The sequence below is a fragment of the Centruroides sculpturatus genome, unplaced genomic scaffold (assembly GCF_000671375.1).
Source record: "Centruroides sculpturatus isolate CEXI.00-Female unplaced genomic scaffold, Cexi_2.0 scaffold350, whole genome shotgun sequence".
Classification (NCBI taxonomy): domain Eukaryota; kingdom Metazoa; phylum Arthropoda; class Arachnida; order Scorpiones; family Buthidae; genus Centruroides; species Centruroides sculpturatus.
This window is the reverse complement of record NW_019384643.1, coordinates 442,000-461,374: the sequence shown is the minus strand read 5'-3', so window position 1 is coordinate 461,374 and position 19,375 is coordinate 442,000. Positions and strand designations below refer to the sequence as shown.

General features: G+C 27.4%; 1 protein-coding gene across 1 annotated transcript in view; it reads right to left on the bottom strand.

Annotated features, from left to right (window-relative positions):
- The window catches only part of LOC111626081 (trichohyalin-like), a 55,655-nt gene extending 36,712 nt beyond the window's left edge, over nt 1-18,943 (bottom strand). The window contains exons 1-2 of the mRNA XM_023369364.1: nt 18,671-18,943; nt 7,619-7,681 (exon numbers count right to left, since the gene is read on the bottom strand). Of these exons, the coding sequence (XP_023225132.1) occupies nt 7,619-7,681; nt 18,671-18,752 (145 nt within the window). The 5' untranslated portion in view covers nt 18,753-18,943. The remainder of the gene's footprint in view (nt 1-7,618; nt 7,682-18,670) is intronic.
- Between the last annotated feature and the right edge of the window lie 432 nt (nt 18,944-19,375).

Below are 19,375 nucleotides of genomic sequence, written 5' to 3'. Positions count from 1 at the left end.
TTAGAAGTAGGAAGCAAAAAAATATAACAGTAATGAAATGCAAGTTATACCATGACTAACTGAATCAACTTAATCATAATAGAGCTGTGATAATCATAAAACTAATCAATTTTGTTTCTATTCACCAAATTTAATTAATACAATGAATATATGTCTTCAAGGCATCTTATGAAACGTTATAATGGAAAAGGTTTTCTCCAAAAAAATTGAGTGTTATTGCTTTCAATGCACATGTCACCAGCAAAATATTCTTTATAATGGTTAAATCTATATATTGTATGCTACATATGGAATCATCAAGAGTTTATACAGGGCCTAGGAGGTAGAGCAGGCCTCCTTTGCCCTTTAGCGGATCCCTTTCTCCATTTTTTTTTTAACTAATTGAAATACATAGAATGTTTTTTTTATTAACTTAATCTTTAAAACTACTGTATATCTTGGCAGATAAGACGTCCTTCAGATAAGACAAAGTATAAATTATCGTCAAAGTTTTATAGTTTTAGCATGTATCTGTCCTATAAGACAACCTCCAAACTATCAATGGCCTATGAATTTAGTTTAAGTCAGCAATCATCATCTGAATAATAATACTGTATAACGAATACGAAATTATGTCCTATTTGTAATTTTACAAATAAACAAATTTTATTTTCTTGCATCTGGCAACACTACCTTGTGATTATTGCAAACATTTGTACTGATTCATCATTTGGGTAATGACCTTGACTATGAAAAATGTATGGGCTATTTTATGTTGTGCACATACCCTACTCTCTTCTAGTAAATAATTACAGTTTGTCTGTCTTTTTAAAATAGTTTTAATCTATATAAATTTCAATATCATTTTTTTGTATCTGTTCTATAAGACAACCCCAGATTTGGGGGCCTTTTTAATGATTCAACTATTGTCTTATCTGCCGAGATATACGGTATATTATTTTTTGTTAGTAAAAATAGCATTAATTTATAGAGATAGGAACAACTACAGGCCTCTACAGTTTTCTCTGGCCCAGGAAAAATCCCCAGCTTCCATTCTCAATAGTCCTGCCTAAATATTACAATTTCTAAATTATTCTCTGGTAACAACAGTAATGAAAATGAAATTTTAAATTAGTTTTTTGCTGAACATTTTGCCATATCACAATTTTGTGATTGGTTAACGATTGCAATTAAGTGCTTTTTCTCTCATTCACAAATATTTGTAAAAATTAGATTATGCATTAAAAGTTATATTTATTTATCAATTTGTATTATGTAGTAAAATCAATTTATATGTAATGAATAAAATTGGAAAAAAAACAAACATTGGTTATGACAAAGACAGAATTTTCAATAGATTTAATTCCTTTACAATATTAAATAAATTAGCAAATGCAGAAGCTATAAACTCTTGCTTTTACAATCTATTTGGTTCCTGAAAAGTCATCATTAAGCAAATCAGTGTATTTCTCATAATATCAGTATCATAAATTGAGCTTGTTCCTAGAGATATACTGGGTGATCATAATTAAAGTACATACCCCTATTCAACACTGTCTATAAAGCTATTCAGCAGTCCAAATGCATCCAAATCTGGTATGGTAACATTTCTATAAAAAATTACTTACCATTATGGCAGTTTTTTGGCACTTTGAATCTTATTCTGTGTGATTTTTGGCTGTAGAGATACTTATAAAGTATGATTTATTGAAGATGATGTAAATCTGGCAGCCATGAAAGACAGTTTCACACAGCATGTGAGAAGCATCACAGAAGATTAATTATAAACAGCTATTGAACACTGTTATTACCATTAGTAGTGATATAGTGATACAGTAATATAACATTTTTAAAAATAGAAATGTCTTCTGCATACTGAAACAACCATATATATATACACACACTGTATATCTTTTTCTCTCTCTCTATACAGTGTAAAATAGACAAATTTTAGTTCAAACTCTGCAGGCCTGGAATATATCATAAAAAAATAGCAACAAACTGAACCTTAAAAGAAATTCCAGGATATTCTCTTGTAAATTCCAACATTTTCAATCTACACAGGAGATCTTCCTCAGGATTCTCTAAATTGGAATGCAGAAATGGAATAAAAATTTTTTGAAAAATTATTTAAAAAACATATAAACGAGAATTTTTAAAAGAATTCTCTCAAAAAAAATTTTTTTTTAAATAAATTTAATTTGATTAAATCGAATTTAAATCTCTTCAAAATAATTTTTTTTAATTTGACTGTTCCCTTTGGTATAAGAATTGCCAGGCTTAAGATAATTGTCCTTTCTTCTTTGAAATTAATGAAATGGCCACTTTTTTCAGATTTGAATATTTCAAGAGCTTCCAATGCTCTTATTTGGTCATCATGCTTAGGTCATCATATGATGGAAGCTTGGTCTAGATAGGCTTGAATGTCGTCATCTGCAGTATACCTGGCTAGGGCGGTGTTGTATTTTCCTTTACTAATATCATACTTGTGTTCAGCCAGTCTTACTTTGAGAGATCATGTGGTAGCACCGATGTACTCAAGATCAGGCTCGAATCTATTGTCTCTCAGCATAATCTTATAAACACCTGGAAGCCTAAGCATGTCAGTGTTGTCCTTTCTGTTTCTGAGGATGTTATAGATGTGACCGCAGGTTGCATCTCTTCGATGCCTTGTCAGTACTGACACCACCATGTCCGCTGGACACGGAAGTCTCTATGGCCATTACATTATTTATCACGTGAGCGGTCGCATTCACGGGCTTCCGGACTTGGAAATGACTGGAAGAAGTACACTCCACAAATTAACATTTAACAAAAATACTCATTTATTGATCGATATTATTTACAAGTTTATGATCATTTCGGAAGCTTAGCACAATGACTAAAAAGTATTTTAGATGCTTAGCACTATTGCCAAAGGGAGAGAGATATAGAGAGATAAACCTAACAGGACCCTGACCAAGAGAGAGCGAGCTCACAGTAAGTTCGCAAGATGATAAATACCTTAAAATACTTGCGAGTCCTAGTTGTATTGATGCATAAATCAAGGAAAGGTTGGCAACTCAGTTCAGAAGGTAATCCTTTTTCCTCGGCTTCTTAGGCGGCAGCTAAAACGGCGGTTCGGAACACACACACTTAGGAAAAAGGGTTGATGACGACTGCTCCTGGCTTGTTATCACCCCCTCCTTTTTATTAGAGGCTCCTCCTGGGTTTTTCCCCATGACTTCATTAGGAGGTTGAGTACATTGGGGCCAATAGTCACATTTTCACTCATTGATTCCAGGTGACACATTTGATGTATCATCTTCCACAAGGAAATAAGTCCGTGGGAAACAGTTTAATTATCCTTGATGATTTTAGCAAAACAACTTTAACGAAAAATTAAATCAAACAAAAATTTCTTCACCAAATTTGGCTCCACATAGATAGTGGGAACATGCCTATGTGCTAATTTATCACCCCTGTAACAAGCAATTTTTTTATATAAGCTTTTCATGTTGTAGTTATAATCATGAACTATGTGGCACGTGTTGTGAGGATTCCCACTTTGCAATACATTATTGGGTGTAGAAGGAGTATCCCTGTTGGAATAGGCATTTGCTAATTTACAAATAAGGTGTTTTTTGTAACCATGTTTTTTAGCTATGTTTAGCTGTTTAAGCTCTTTTAACGTGTCCTCATAATTCGTGCAGTGGGTAAAAGCACATTTAGAGAATCCTGAGGAAATCTCCTGTATAGATCGAAAACATTAAAATTTACAATATATATCCTGAAATTTCTTTTAAGGTTTGATTTGTTGCTATTTTTTTATGATATATTCTAGGCTTGCAGAGTTTGAGCTATGATTAAGCTATGCTGGCTAACTTATAAAGAAGACTGGTGCTAGACCTAATGAAGGTTAGAGCCAAATTCAACTTCTTGGTAGAATGCAGAAATTATAAGGTATTTCCGATGTCTATATACCGTATTTGGCTCCCGTTAGGAAGTGAATCCTTATTACCTAAGTTAAAACATCTTTGTCTTTGAAAAGCTGTATGTTTGTGAAGAAGGTTATACACTCTAAACTGGGGAACTTAATTAAATTTAAAAACGTTCTTTTTGACAAGGACCCAAATTTATTTGTATATGAGAATAAACAAGTTATTTACCTACAACAAAGGTTAGAAAGAAATCTCATGAACAAATACAACAAAAAATTAGATTGAATTATCAAGAAACAACAACAGAATATGAATGTACAACTTCACCCACAATTGAATTTTTGGGACAACATATTGCCCTCATCCTTCCTCCTCAACGCCTTCAAATATGGACCTATGTTTGCACCCAAATCAAGGTAATGCTTTCTTAAAGTTCATATCTTTATAAAGTTAAAGATAAAGCTAATTTAATGATTATAAATATAAAAAAAGATATGAAACTACACAAGTTAGTCTCATACCCAACACCCAAAGAAAAAAATGCTTGGGTAAATAAGTTAATCATGAATATCTCTAAAGTACTGATACCTAAATATGTAAGACATTTCCTAGCATTAGGAATAGAATATAACTTACCCATCAATAATATAACAACAAACATGACAGCCGATATTGACAAAAGCATAAAAGATTTAACAATTAAAAAAGAAGAGAAAGGAAATTTAATCACTACGATCACCCAAAATTTAAAAACATGCAAAGCAATACAATAAGCACAAAATCAACAAATATAAAGCCTCCCGAAAAAATACAATAAATTTCCTTAAAACAAATAATTTCTCAATAATTAAAGCTGACAAAACCGACCAACTGATAATTATTGATAATAATAATTTAAAACAGAAAACTATTGAACAGATTAATAACATAAATTACATCAAATTAAACAACAACCCATACGAAGATATTAAAAAGGATCTAACTAAAATGGTCAAAAACATATACGTCAATAATAATATAAGTGAAAACAATACAAATTATATCCTTAATTTCAAAAACAATAGAACCCCCAAACTAAATATAAGATTAAAAACCCACAAAAACGAAGAAAAATTCAGACCTTTAGTAGATTTTAGATTTTCTATACTTTACAACTTAGAACAGTATATCAAGCAACAATTAATAAACATAGATCATTCTAAGTACGCTGTAAAAAACGCTGATGATGTTATTAATAGAATACTGAAAATACAGAAACAAAACACTGATAAACTAATCAGTCTTGATATCAAAAATATGTACCCAAATATAAAATAGAAATTAATAGAAGAAAGTCTAATTATGTTAAATGTAGATAAAACTTTAATTAATCTGATACACTCTGCATATACCAAAAACTATTTTAATGTTAATGCAGACTTCTATAGACAAGTAGATGGCATCAGTATGGGATCAAAGATGGGGCCAAAACTAGCTGAATTAGCTATGATAAACATAGATGAAAAAATAAATAATATCCCAGGCATAAAACTAGTAATGAGATACGCCAACAACTACTTAATAATATACAATAATGGAATAACAAACGACGACACTATTCTGAACACTGCTAACAAATTTAACGAACATATTCAATTCGATATTGAAAAAGAAAACAATAATAAAATAAATTACCTTGACATAACAATCATGAATACACTTAATAATTTTTCTTTCGTAACATACAAAAGATCATGTAATGTTAATAAAACTATTAACTACCATTCATATGTCCCAGAATATATAAAAAAGAATATTTATATCATGGAGTTAAAAACTTATATACAAGAATATCAGATAATAAATGGCAAAAAATTAAAATGAAGGAGCTAGACACTAAATTTTTACTTAACGACTACCCTAAATCGAAATTAAATACATGACAAAAAAATACTGGGAAAATAGGTTTAATACGAAATATAAATTAAACAAAAAATACAAAACCTTCCCATATGTCAAACACATTTTCGAGAGCTGTAATAAGATCCTAAACAAAGACAATATCAGTTTGGCACCATCTTTGACAAACAAAATATCTCAAAGTATCTATTATGGCATTAATAAACAACATAACAACAAAACTAACATTCTAAAATCTGTAGGAACTGTTTACAAACTTGAATGCAACTGTCAAAATCCGAAAACTTACATCGGTGAAACAGGCCAATTACTAGAAACCAGAATTAAAGAACATGAAGCTGCCATCCGCCTTAAACATAACACTTCCCCCTGGTACAACCACATAAGTGACAATAATTGCCAAATGAATAAAATCAATATAAAAGTGTTACATTTAGAAAAAGACCCATATAAAAGGAAATTTAAAGAACACATAGAAATCAAAAAACACCCTAAAGATAACTTAATTAATATTTCAGAAGTCATGTCAATAGATGCCAATGGTATAAACTAATAGAGAGCGCCTCCACGCATTAAATATTGTTTAAAGCACACCCCCTTGTACAGAATGTTAGAAATGGTTTAAATAACATCACTTCTCGGTGTACTGTTGCTCGGTTAACACCCATTGTCAATTTGTACTCTGTTCCAATATTACAATTTAACTAAAAATGTAAGTGTTTATAGATATTTTGAAATTAATAATCTATGTTATATATATTCTGCATGTAAATGATGGGTTAAACGACCATGCCCTTTACCTTTTTTCATATTATAGGAAATATTCATACAACTATGTAATAAAAATATTGTCACACATGTCTATGCTGTACCATTATATAACATGTAAGGTTTTTATGTTATTGTCAACCTGCGTTTATGTTAAATCCTACTTACCAATGTCGTGTAACTCACCTTGTTTTTTGTAATTTTAACAGCACTGAAGAGGGGTTGAGAATACAAGCCAACCCGAAATGCATCTGAATTTTTAAAGTGTTCTTTTAAATAAATCGTAAAGTTTTTCTAACCATTGCTGTTTGATCGTCTACCAAAATTATTGTTTGGATTACAAAGACGCTAAACACAGAATTTGAAGATACAGCAACCAAGTCTTCTACATTAATAAAGTCCTTCTGTTGCTAGATGGTGGTCAGAAAAAATGCAGGACAATCCCAGAAAACTGGGACATCTAGNAAATTTATTCAATATTTTTGTTAATTAAAATTGTACTAATGTCAAATAATTTGTTTATAGTATGTCGAGAATGGTTAATTAGAGAAGATGGTGTACTGGCTTATAAGTTGCAAACTGAAGAAAGTGAGTGATGTGTATTCTTTTTTTGTTATTTATTGTTTAACATTATTATTTAATAAACAAATGAAAGTTTTAGATTCTGTGAATTCAAATTGAGTACAATTTAAACTGCTACTGAATTCCATTTTTTTGAAAAGTGTAAGTTTTTAAGACAGAGAATTGTGAAGTTTTAATTTTAAATTTTGTTTAATTATCTTAGAGATAAAATAATTATTTAAATAATTATTTTATCTCTAACTATAAAATAATTATTTAAATAATTATTTTATCTCTAAGATAATTAAACAAAATTTAAAATTAAAACTTCACAATTCTCTGTCTTAAAAACTTACACTTTTCAAAAAAATGGAATTCAGTAGCAGTTTAAATTGTACTCAATTTGAATTCACAGAATCTAAAACTTTCATTTGTTTATTAAATAATAATGTTAAACAATAAATAACAAAAAAAGAATACACATCACTCACTTTCTTCAGTTTGCAACTTATAAGCCAGTACACCATCTTCTCTAATTAACCATTCTCGACATACTATAAACAAATTATTTGACATTAGTACAATTTTAATTAACAAAAATATTGAATAAATTTTCTACATTAATACTTTTCATTTCAGAATAAAAAATTTTGCAATATAAAAAAAAAATTCAGAATTAAATCTAAATTAAGTATGAAATGTTTGTGTATTAGGGAAATTGATACATAAGAAAATTTCATATATTAAGTGAAATTTAACAGTTTTACATTTATATATATGCAAATTAGATTTGAAACAAACACTACAAAATTTTAAAAAAAGCATAGATTTTTTTAAAAATATTATTGTGTTATTTTATATTATCTTACTTAAAATATTTGCATATAGGCAAACAATCTTATTAAAGTGTGAGTTTTAATTTTGTATCTTTATTTTTTATAATTAGTTAGTTCAGGTCATGGACAGTTCATTCATTTTAAAAAAAATTTCTTTTGCAAGAGAATCTTCAACTAATGATTTTTGTTTTTACATTTTAAAGTAGTCTTGCTACTTATTGACAATTAATATTATAAAATAAAAAGTAAGATTAATTATGTACAGGGTATCAAATTACCTTACAAAAACATTTATTTCAACAAAATGAAACTTTTGTACTCATCAATTAAGCTTAGTTTTTATTTTTATTACATTATTTTTATACATTAGTCAAGTAAATGGTAGAGTAGAGAGTAGAGTCATGAAAGCATATCCACTCAACCAGTGTAAACAATTGGGAAAGTAAATATTTCAGTAAATAGTAGATTAAATGAGCAAGTCAAATGTAGAGTAGAAAACATAGTAGCTCACCCACTTACCATCTGCCCACATTATTCTACAATGAACTTTATTGGCACTCACACTGTGTAAATCACTAGGGATAATGCACAGGCAAGGCAAGTAGCAGTATAAACAAGTTGCAATTGCTTTGTGGAAAATTTTTGTATGTTTCCAGTATATGTTATTTTTTAAAAAAAAGACCATTATTAAAAATATATCAGTTAGCTATAACTTTGTGGAGTCATTCATAACACATTGTACTGTATATTGCTTAATGTCCTCAGCTCCAAGTTCCTTGAGAAGATGCACCTAAGCTGTCTCCGATCCATCATCATATTACTATCTATAATGTTTTTCTCCTGTTTTTTCCCTCCTCAATGATATCATAAATTTCATCCAAAAAACATTATAAATCTAAGCTTTATTAGTTAATAATTAAATCACTGTCAGATTCATTTTATTAAACTTATATGATAGTAAATTATATCACATCAAACCCAACAGATATTTAGAAAAATAAAATACATTTGAAAATGCAATAGTGATATTTCATATTTGTATCATTTCTACAGAGGTATTTTTTCTATTAATTTCCATTTCAAATTTAAATTTCTAAGAATTGCTCAAAAGGATAAAAATTCTAACTTTTTCAGAAATATTCTTAAGCGAGAGCATTAAGTTATGTAAAATATTTAGCCTATCAATGATGTTTCAGTTTCATTCTTTAAAATAATAATCTTTAATAGTGTACACATTTTACTTAATGAAACATCAAACACCTATCACTGAGAAATGTTTATTTAATGAAACACTAACATTTTCAGCCTCATAGAATAGGCCATCTTCAGGTGTAATTACACCTGAAGATGGCCTATTTTGAAGATCACCCAAAGTGTTTGATGTTTCATTAAGTGTTTAAAAATCTCGAGTTTTATATTTACTTAGTTCACATTTTAATTATTATTTAAATTAAAATAATTTGATAAGCTATTATTGTAAATATTTTGTTAAATTGTTGGGAGCACTATTCAAAATGATCCTCTAAAACCTCATCTAACATTTGTAAAATAATATTAAAATAATAATTAATTTAACAATTTTATTAAATATTTTTCTTGGCACTTGCTCTGTTACCAATGCATTGCTATGGCTCTGGCTTAAACACACACACATATTATAGCATCATATAAAAATTTTTAAAAATCCCTCTTCTTCAAGTTGAAGCACTTGGAATTTAGATGTGAACTGTCTTCATATCACATTTGCATCTTTTCATCATTCTTATAAAGTAAAAAAAAAAAATAAAAAAAATATTTTGTCACTAAATATAACATCCTCCCAGTAACTATCAGACATGAATCTCAAGCTTTTATGACCTCAAATCTGTTTCTCATATGCAGCGGCGGCCTTATCCATTGCGAGGCTCTGGGCGGCAGATCTTTGCGAGGCCCTTGTCCTTTGTGCAAAGTATGTGAATTGAAATAGTAGGCACTCATTAATATTGATATATACTGTACTATGAATTAAATTTATTTTATTGTTATAACTAATAGCCAAGGATAAAATAAAAAGTTTTAAATATCAACTTTTTTCTACTTAGTTGTTGCGCGAGGCCCCTCAAAGAGCGAGGCCCTGGGCGATTGCCCTGCTCGCCACCCCCTAAGGCCGCCACTGCTCATATGAACAGATGTGAAGGTCAGCTTTTTGGAAATAGATCTTACTAAGTAAGTTTTTATTAATTTTTTACTGTATAATTTTTTTTTTGGCTAAAAGATAACATTTGGTTTGAGATGTCACAACACAGAACAGAGTGATAAAAGTCAAACATTTGACCCACCCTACCACTATTGTTTATTTGAATTCAGACAGTATAAGTAACATTAAAAATAAGCAATAAGCATTTTTACCAACTTTAACAAACTGAACAAGCCTAAAATAAAATCAAGAAAAAAGCATTGTCTAAAATTTAATTTCAAAAACAACTCTTTGGATTTGTGCAAACATTTTTTTTACAAAGAAAAAAACAATATATTATTTCACAAAACAGAAATTCATTTTTCAAAAAGTAAGACTTTCAAGCAAAAAGTTTAATTTTAATACTACTAATAAATACATTAATCCATTTTGAATTTGTTTCAAAACTATTAACACCGTTAATTAAACAACATTACACATATTTTAAGTTCTTTCTAGTGAAGGTTTCACCAATTAATTTATTGAAAGATATATGTTATTTAAAAAGATTATCAGATGAATGATTATGATTCTCTTTTATTATATAAAAATGTTAAAAATATAATTTAATTCTTATGAAAAAACTAAATGAAGATATAGTTATAAAGTCACCAAAAACAAATAACTAAGTCAAGTTTATTTAGTTTCATGTAAGCTATATTGCTTAACAAAAATAAAATTATAATAAGGTAGAAAACAGGTTGTAATTAATTAAAAATTTTTAATTTGTATTGATTACTTAATAGATAGATAAATCAGAATATAAGTTCTCACATATATTTTTTCTTAAATCTTGTTAATAATCTAGATTTTAAACTAGAACTATTTTAAGCTTCTTCCAAACATGGGCTAGAAACTGCTTGATCTTTTGGTTTGAATGTGGACATCGTTTTTTACACAATACTAGTAGTATTACATGTGTAAAAAGCGATGCCTCACCTGATATAAAATAAAGGATTAAAAAGATAATCTTTTATTTTATAGGCCTATATTAGGGATTGTCCATAAATTACGTCCACATTTTTCTGGAAATTTTTACTCCTCCTCATCCTCTTGTCCCAGTATGTCCAAGTTTCCGTAACCCTCTCTTTGGACGCCCAAAAAAACTCAACCCCCCCTTAAAACCTTTACCCTTTATGAATAATAGATACCATAAGAGACATACAAGATATTCTGAGATAAATATAATAAACTGTATACATAAACTTTATAAAATTTAATGAAACGGTCATCCACTTATGCTCAACCCTCTTCCCCTTGTCCGACATGTGGTAACGCCCCCCTTCAAGTGTGGACAGCCCCTAAGGTAATATACATCGTTTAATATCAAACTTTTACATCTTAATTTTATCTGTTGTAAATTTTTCTTCCATTTCCTCATCACCTTTCATGTTTACTTCCTTTAAGGTGTTTCTAATAATATATTAGGCCAATGGCGCCAAGGGGCCCCGGCACTCCCTCCAAAGTAAAAGAAATAAAACACTAGTAAATTTTCCAAAAATCCTTTTCTAATTAAAATTCATTTCTATACTATTTACGAATTAGCGGTCAAATAAGATGGGAATTTTATTGAATTCGCGTTAAAATTTTCTTTATCCGTTCAACTCGGCTCCTCCCAGATTAAATTTTGATAGTGTTAAACGCATTAGGGTCTTCTTTAGAATAAATTCCAGTATATTCAAAAGTTGGCTAGAAAAAAAAAATTAAGAAATATATATATATATTGAATATGTGATAATATTTAAAAACAGATGGACAAAGCGTAGATAACATGGATGAAATGAAATTGGATGCTAAGTTATTCTGTACCATTGAATGCACTTTTCAGAACGACGCATTATCCAGAATAAAAAACAGATTACGAATTGTGAAATAATTTATTGCATTGTGCTAATAGCACTTCAAAGAAAGCACGGGAGAAAAAGACGAATTACGCAATTTGGCGAATTAAACTATAAACGAGTCGTGCGCCTATTGTACTGTACGTTCACTTCCGGTAAAAAATTCTTAATTAATCTAGCCTTTACGTGTATATATTTCTATATAAAACATACACACTGTCCTCGTTTTATATTTCAGTTTGAATTTCAAACGAGAATAATAATATTCCTTGACCACAAACAATAAAAAGGACACCTTAAAAGCGCGAAAACTTCTGTAAAATCTAGTCTGAAACGGAGCCAGGCAAGCCTTATCTACTTTAATGTCAAAATGAGATAATATATAATCATAAATATAAGTTTTTTAAAACAATTTTTCTAAATTTCCTATATTATGTATTGATAAAATGGTATAGAATTTCCTAATGGATAGCTGTCAAGGGGTTAAAAAACCGTTTTGCTTTCTCCCTATACAATGAAATTTGTCACAGATTCGACAAACTTCATTTGACATTTAAAAATAATCGCATCAATGTGGAACACGTACAAAATATTTTGATTCGTGAGCGTCGGAAATAACAATAAGGCTGTTGATGAAAAGGCGTGTCTGAGTTCCAAACCTATTCATCATAAAATAAATTTTCTGACTACTTCCTGGATGGAAGTTTGTTTGTAGAATATTGTATGACTACACTTTATATAAAGAAACTTTCGAGTTTCGATTTTATTTCGAAATTTTCTTGAGTTAAATTATGCATAAAAACAAAACAAAAAAAAAAAAATCGAGAGTTACTTGTATACGCCAGGGAATAAAATACACTGAAATCATTATTTCAACCTCGAAATTTTTTCGATCGTATCATTATTTACTGTCATTTGCAGGTTGGTTATTTATATTTGAGGAAAAAAACACTGCTCCTCAACACTTTTTTGACGATTTAACTTAAAAAAAACTTTAACCATTCGTTTAAGATGTCAAAGAACTTGTTACTGCTAATATCGATACGCTCTATCAATTATCCTTTCAATTTCTTCAATTTAAGAAGAAAAAATCTACATTATGAAACCATAAACCGTGCTGAGGTAAATTTTTTAAAGGAATAAAAATATTTTACAGCTCTGGCAGTTTAAATTCCTTTAAAAATTATGACGCCAAACTGTCTTTAAAAAAAGAAAAAAAAACGACGACGTCTTAAAAAAAATCTCAAAAAAGAAATGTAATTTTGGTAACAGGAGTATGTATTTAATAATAAATTGATATGAAAAATCCAGCAGAACAATTAGTTTATGGAATAATTAACTACAGTGTCGGCGTTTAATTCGTAATGGTGATTCATATTAGATTGTATCAATAAATTTTGAATTTTGCTTAAGAATTAAACGTTCATGCTGTATAATATTTCCAAATTAAGGATCTCAAAAATGATTAAGATATGCAGCAAATTAACAGTAATCCAAAATAGAAATCATTTGCTCTAAATTTTGTCATTCCCACTGTAATAAAACTGTTTCTAATTAAACAAAACCAAAAGTTTAAAAAATTTTTAAAAGATTCTTACATACAAAATAAAAATTTATAAACTTGAGTTAAAATCAATAATATAAATTTTAATGCAGAGTTAAAGTTTATAATTCAAATTGAATGGGAAAAAATTTGATATACTGTACAGTACAAAAACATGTATATACAGTATTGTCATGTAATATTCAATATCTTTAAAATAATAATCTATAAAAATATTTAATAAGATGTTATGTATCTATAAAAATTTGTAAAGAAAAAAAACAACATTGTTACATTCATTGCGTAACTAAATTATAATTTTGTTACATCAGACAAATTGTAAAAAAGAAGTGCAAACATCCTTTTTAAAGCAGTAAATATACTAAATTAGATGCACTGATGCTTGGTATGGTCACAGTTAATAAATTAAATTAAAAATAATTATAAAAGCCAGACAAAAAGTTATGAATTTAGATTATATATTGATATTATTTGACATATATTATGAAGTAATTTAAATAATATATTTGTTATAGACCTAAATATAAATATTTGGTGCCTTATATTACATTACTTTCCCAAGGAAAATTATAAAGAATAATAGTGTTAGAAAATAAACTTTATCAATTTCCTGTTGTGGTCATATCATTTCTAATTGTCATAAATTATGACTTACATAATCAGAATTTTTAAGCTAATTTTATTTAAAATTCTCATTACATGAAATCCACAATACTGAAAATATGTCAAAGTTTGATTACATCACAATATACTGTTAATCTTTAAAAAAATTTATAATTAATATATTTCAAATCCAATTTAACAATTAGGAGAATTTATATAATTATTTTAAATAAATATAAATTTTTGAGCAACAGAAATAGTTTATGCTAAATATTTTGAAAATAATCAATCATAATCTATTTTTATTATATTAAAAAAAATGCCAAATTTTAGTCAGGAAACGAAATATTTTAATTATAAGTTTCGTTAAATGAATCGGAAAAATATAGAGAAAGCATTAAAGTTGGATACGTTGTTGGCCCAATTTTATATTCTATGAAATAAATTTTTTATATTTAAGTTGTAAATTTTACATCATGTCCAAATATTTAAATTTTAAATGATCTTAACTATTTCACTTTATTTTTTTGGTATTATGATTCAGTACATTCATTTAGCTAACTTGTTTATGATAAATATTTTATACTCAGAAGAAATGCAGGTATTTATCTAGTCAGTCAGAAAATTTATATTTCAGGAAGAACAATCTAACATGCCATTATTAATAATAATATATTGACACTAGAATGTCTATTTAATTATTAAGAAAATTAAGTATACATTATGTATAATCTTCATAAACTAATTGATTTTTCTTCATATAAAAGAGTAAGTTCTACTATTGAAAAATTATCTTTTCAAATACTCCACACATTAATTTATAATTTTTTTTTTTTTTAATACATTTTCATTTTTCATTCTGCTTAATTAGTAGGATTTTTAATACATATGACATTATGATAAACTGTTGCCATTTAAGAGAATGTATTAAGTGTATCAATATAAATTAATAGTTCTGTAATGCTCTTATTAAATACCAGCATAATTCATTAAAACTAGTTTTAACAGTACTATAAATATTTTGCTAATTGTTAAGGCATTTGTTAAAGCATTTGTTAAGGTATTACTTATTGATTTCAAATTATTAAAAATTCATTCAATACACTAACATAGTGAATTCCTATTATTTTGCAGAATAAAATTTTTACTAAAAATTTAACCATTAAATTATATTAAAACCACTAAATAATATTTTTATTAACTGATCACAGGAAAAATTCCCTGGTTTGTAATTGCTGTTTTAACCTTGAATGTTCAATAGACAGCATTCTAAAAAAATACAATATATCCCATACAATAAGATGGCTGGCTAACGACCTAATGCTTAACAATTCTAATTTTTTTTTTTTTTTTAGATGGGTTAATGAATTAACTCATTACCTTTCAAATTAAAATAAGAAGTTATGTTTAATATACTGAATTTAAATTTTCTTTTCCTTTGTTAGTAATATTGAATGCAACATGAGATCTTATTGTATATATATAAAGTCATATATATACAGAACTTTTTATGTAGAGAATACAGCATCAACATGGTTTCACACTAGAATTTTCATATTTTAAACATTTATTGTACTTCTTTAATAATATATTAGTCACATTTTAAAGATTTCAAACATTTACAATTACCTGATGTAAAAATTAATCAATTGGTAATAAAATTAATTTAGAATATTAATGAAAAAATAGTTTTCTTATTAATAGTTATGGATAAACAAATATGAATCTAATTTAAATATATAATTTCATACTCTAATGCCAAAAATTTATCTAGATAAGTAGTTTCAAGGAATGCTATAATTATTTCTATTAAAATATTATCTTGAATAACTGATGGGGAAAATTTTTCAAAGTGAAGGTCAAATATTTTATTTCAAGTATTAGACGTATAAGGAAGGAAATAGGAGAAATATAGAATGATCTCATATTATTGATTGCATGCTGTCTTTAGCCTTTAGGCATCTACTGAAGGGATCTCCAAAATAACAGTTTTAAATATAAATTACATTCAATTTACAGAAAACCTACATTAATTTATTCAATCATTTTTCTGTCAAAACAGATTCATTTATTTTATAAAAATAACATATGATGGTAAACAAATATAATGCAGACTAATGATGAAAAGTAAAACTGATATTTTAACTGAAATAAAAATAATTAAGCATATCTTTTGTCTAATATGTTTCAAAGATAATTCTTGTCAGTATAACATAGATTAATTTCAAACACATATAAATTTATAAGTCAATTTAATTTCTATTAAATTCATTATTATGATTAATAAAATGAATTTAAATAATAAATTTGTATTTAGGATAATAATTTTTATTATTTAAATCTGTTTCAATTAATAGATAATTTAAATAGTATTATATATTTAAGTAAAATTAAACCTGGCACCTTTTGAGTTGAATCAGTTCAGCCAATAAAACACTGAATAAGTTTCCTAAAGACAAGAAATTTAAATCCATCGCCTAATATTTACTTTTATAATACTTAAAAATTTCATTGTATTGTCAAATCATTAAAGATTTTATCTTTTTAATTCATAATATTTTTTCTATTTATATTTTCAAACATTCTTGTCTGCACACAGATAAAACAAGCATGCTTGAATTTGTATTCTGGTAATTTAAAATGAAAATAAGAGAAAGCCTTGAAAATATTTTTTGTCTTGATAAAACAAGGACATCAAGAAAATTGGCTACTCGGTCAAAACAATTTGAATTGTCTGTATCTAACTTACGTGTAAACGTAGTTTATGTCTCAAATTATTACTTTTTTCAATATAACATTTTTGATCATTTTAGTATTTTATTTTAAACTTGATATAATAAAAATTCAGAAACTATAACCATAGTGCTACCAAACTTCTCTTTTTTACCGATACTTATAAAATTTACACCAACCTCAGGGCATACGAAACTGCTTTTCGCACACTATAATAGAAAAGAAAAAATCAATAAGTTTTTTTTAATAAATCTTAACATGTAAGCATTTTTATTGAGTACTAGCTTTGCACTGTAACTGATATGCTACATATTTGAAAAAAACAGTATGTTCAATATACATAATAAAAAAATTAAATGTAAATACTAATAATCTTTTTATCCTCCATTAACATTTACAAATTCAAATATCTTTAGATGAAAAATAATTCATTTTTGCATTTTAATTGTTGATTTTAGCCTATATATAAAATTATTTTTATTTCATTTAATGTTAAATTCAACTATTCATCATGGCATCATGATGTTTTGTCATGCATGTATAACAAAAGGTAATGCGCAATATCTAGCAGGTTTAACCACCTTTTTGAATGACAATTTATTTTTTCAAAGGAATTTAATTATAAAAGTCATAAAGAGACGCTCTTCTTTTCTTCCTATTTATATGGAAGTTCCGGTCCACAATGGCATCTTGTTAGTAAAATGTCTCCAAGGCTACAAGCTAGAGACTGGAATNCTGAAAAAAAAATGAACACTTAATTTTAAAGCAGTTCATAAATGTACTTCTTTTACATGGTTTTTCAAATGTTTTTATAATCTGATTTAAGACAGAATTTAAAAAAAAAAAATCAATAATTTAAAGAATTATGATAAGAGTTTATAAACCTATAAATAAAAACTTGTCTTCTTTGTCAAGGTACTGTAAATATTACAAAGTACAGTGTGTGAAATTCAGCATTCCTTAATAATCACTTGTAAATATTTTTTAAACAAACACTGTAAACTCTTACATTATACTTGAGATCTTTTTCTCGGTATCGAATGACTATCAACTTCTGTTTAATTTGAGTAAAACTAAATGAAATATCGACGCCAAACAAATATTTTATATTCTGCACTTATATGGTGTAGAATATAAAATATTTGTTTGGCGTTTGTTACAAAGCAGAAAAAAGAGTTCAAAAGAACAAACAAAAACAGAACATTATAACTTTTTTGCTATTCACGGTCAATCTTTTTTCCAGTGTCGCAGTTTTAATTTTAATTTTAATATTCGGTAGCCTCGAGGAAAATAAAGATAGCCAAGAGGCTAATATTCTGTTTCGTTCTTCCCGTCTTTCTACTTTTGAAAAAATTGTCATGTTAATTTCTTTAAAAGTTCAATCATTTCAAGCAAAGCACATGATTTTTTAAGTCGGTCCACTGAAAAACATTTTAATTTACAGTATAAATTTTAAAATTTTATATTAAAATAATAATAATAATAAAAGTAAACATTTACAGTAATAAAAATAAATTTTGATCAAGTAATTTGTGAAATTATCCAATGAGGAAATATTTATGGAAAAATCACATGTTAACCTCATAAAACAATACTATATTTACAGGTCAGGGTATTTACAGTAATAATATCCTTGAAGAGGGATTTAGGGAATTCAGGGAAAAAATGGGGGAAAGAAATAGTGCAGATTTCTCTTTTGAATGATGAGCTTGATATGGTTGAGTTAAAAGAGGAGAAAATAAAAAGTATACCTTGCTCGACTCTTCCCTCTTGTACTTCAGAGTTTTCTCCATTTCTGGCATCTGTCATGCTACGAATTTCAACAGTCTCCATTTTTCTTAATTATTTAAACGAATTTACAATCGCACTGGTTTATAAACATTTTAAAATCTTCTCCTCGATACAAAATCTTAAGATAATTTCAAATCCATCGGTTTATTTCTTATAAATAAAAACCCCCGACGTTTTATTGTCCGACAACTCTCCCAGCTGCTCGCCGAGTCTCTCTCTTTAAATATCGGAATTTTTCCCCCTTTTTCTTCATCTCTTTATTTTTAATTTCGTTATATTTTATTTTTATATATGAATTAATTATCAATATTAATATTGTTAAAGTTAGTCAATATTTTTACTTATAATGTTGAAGTTAAATGATTTATTTTTAAAACAATCCAACGAAGATTTTCTTTTAGAATTTTTCTCGCTAGGAGGCGCTGAAATTTATATACATTTAATTCACTTATTGGAAGAATCGAATCTAATTAATTTTATTTTCTATTTTATATTCCTGTTTTAAAAAAATATAAATTTATAAATTAAGTATTAAAATTTATGTATCGAGTTAGCTTTTAATTTTATTTTACAAATCTAGAGGTAAGCGTGTAAGCAAATAAACCAATGGCAGAGTCCGTTTCCTATGTAACGGACTCTGCCATTGGTTCGCTTGCTTAATCGTT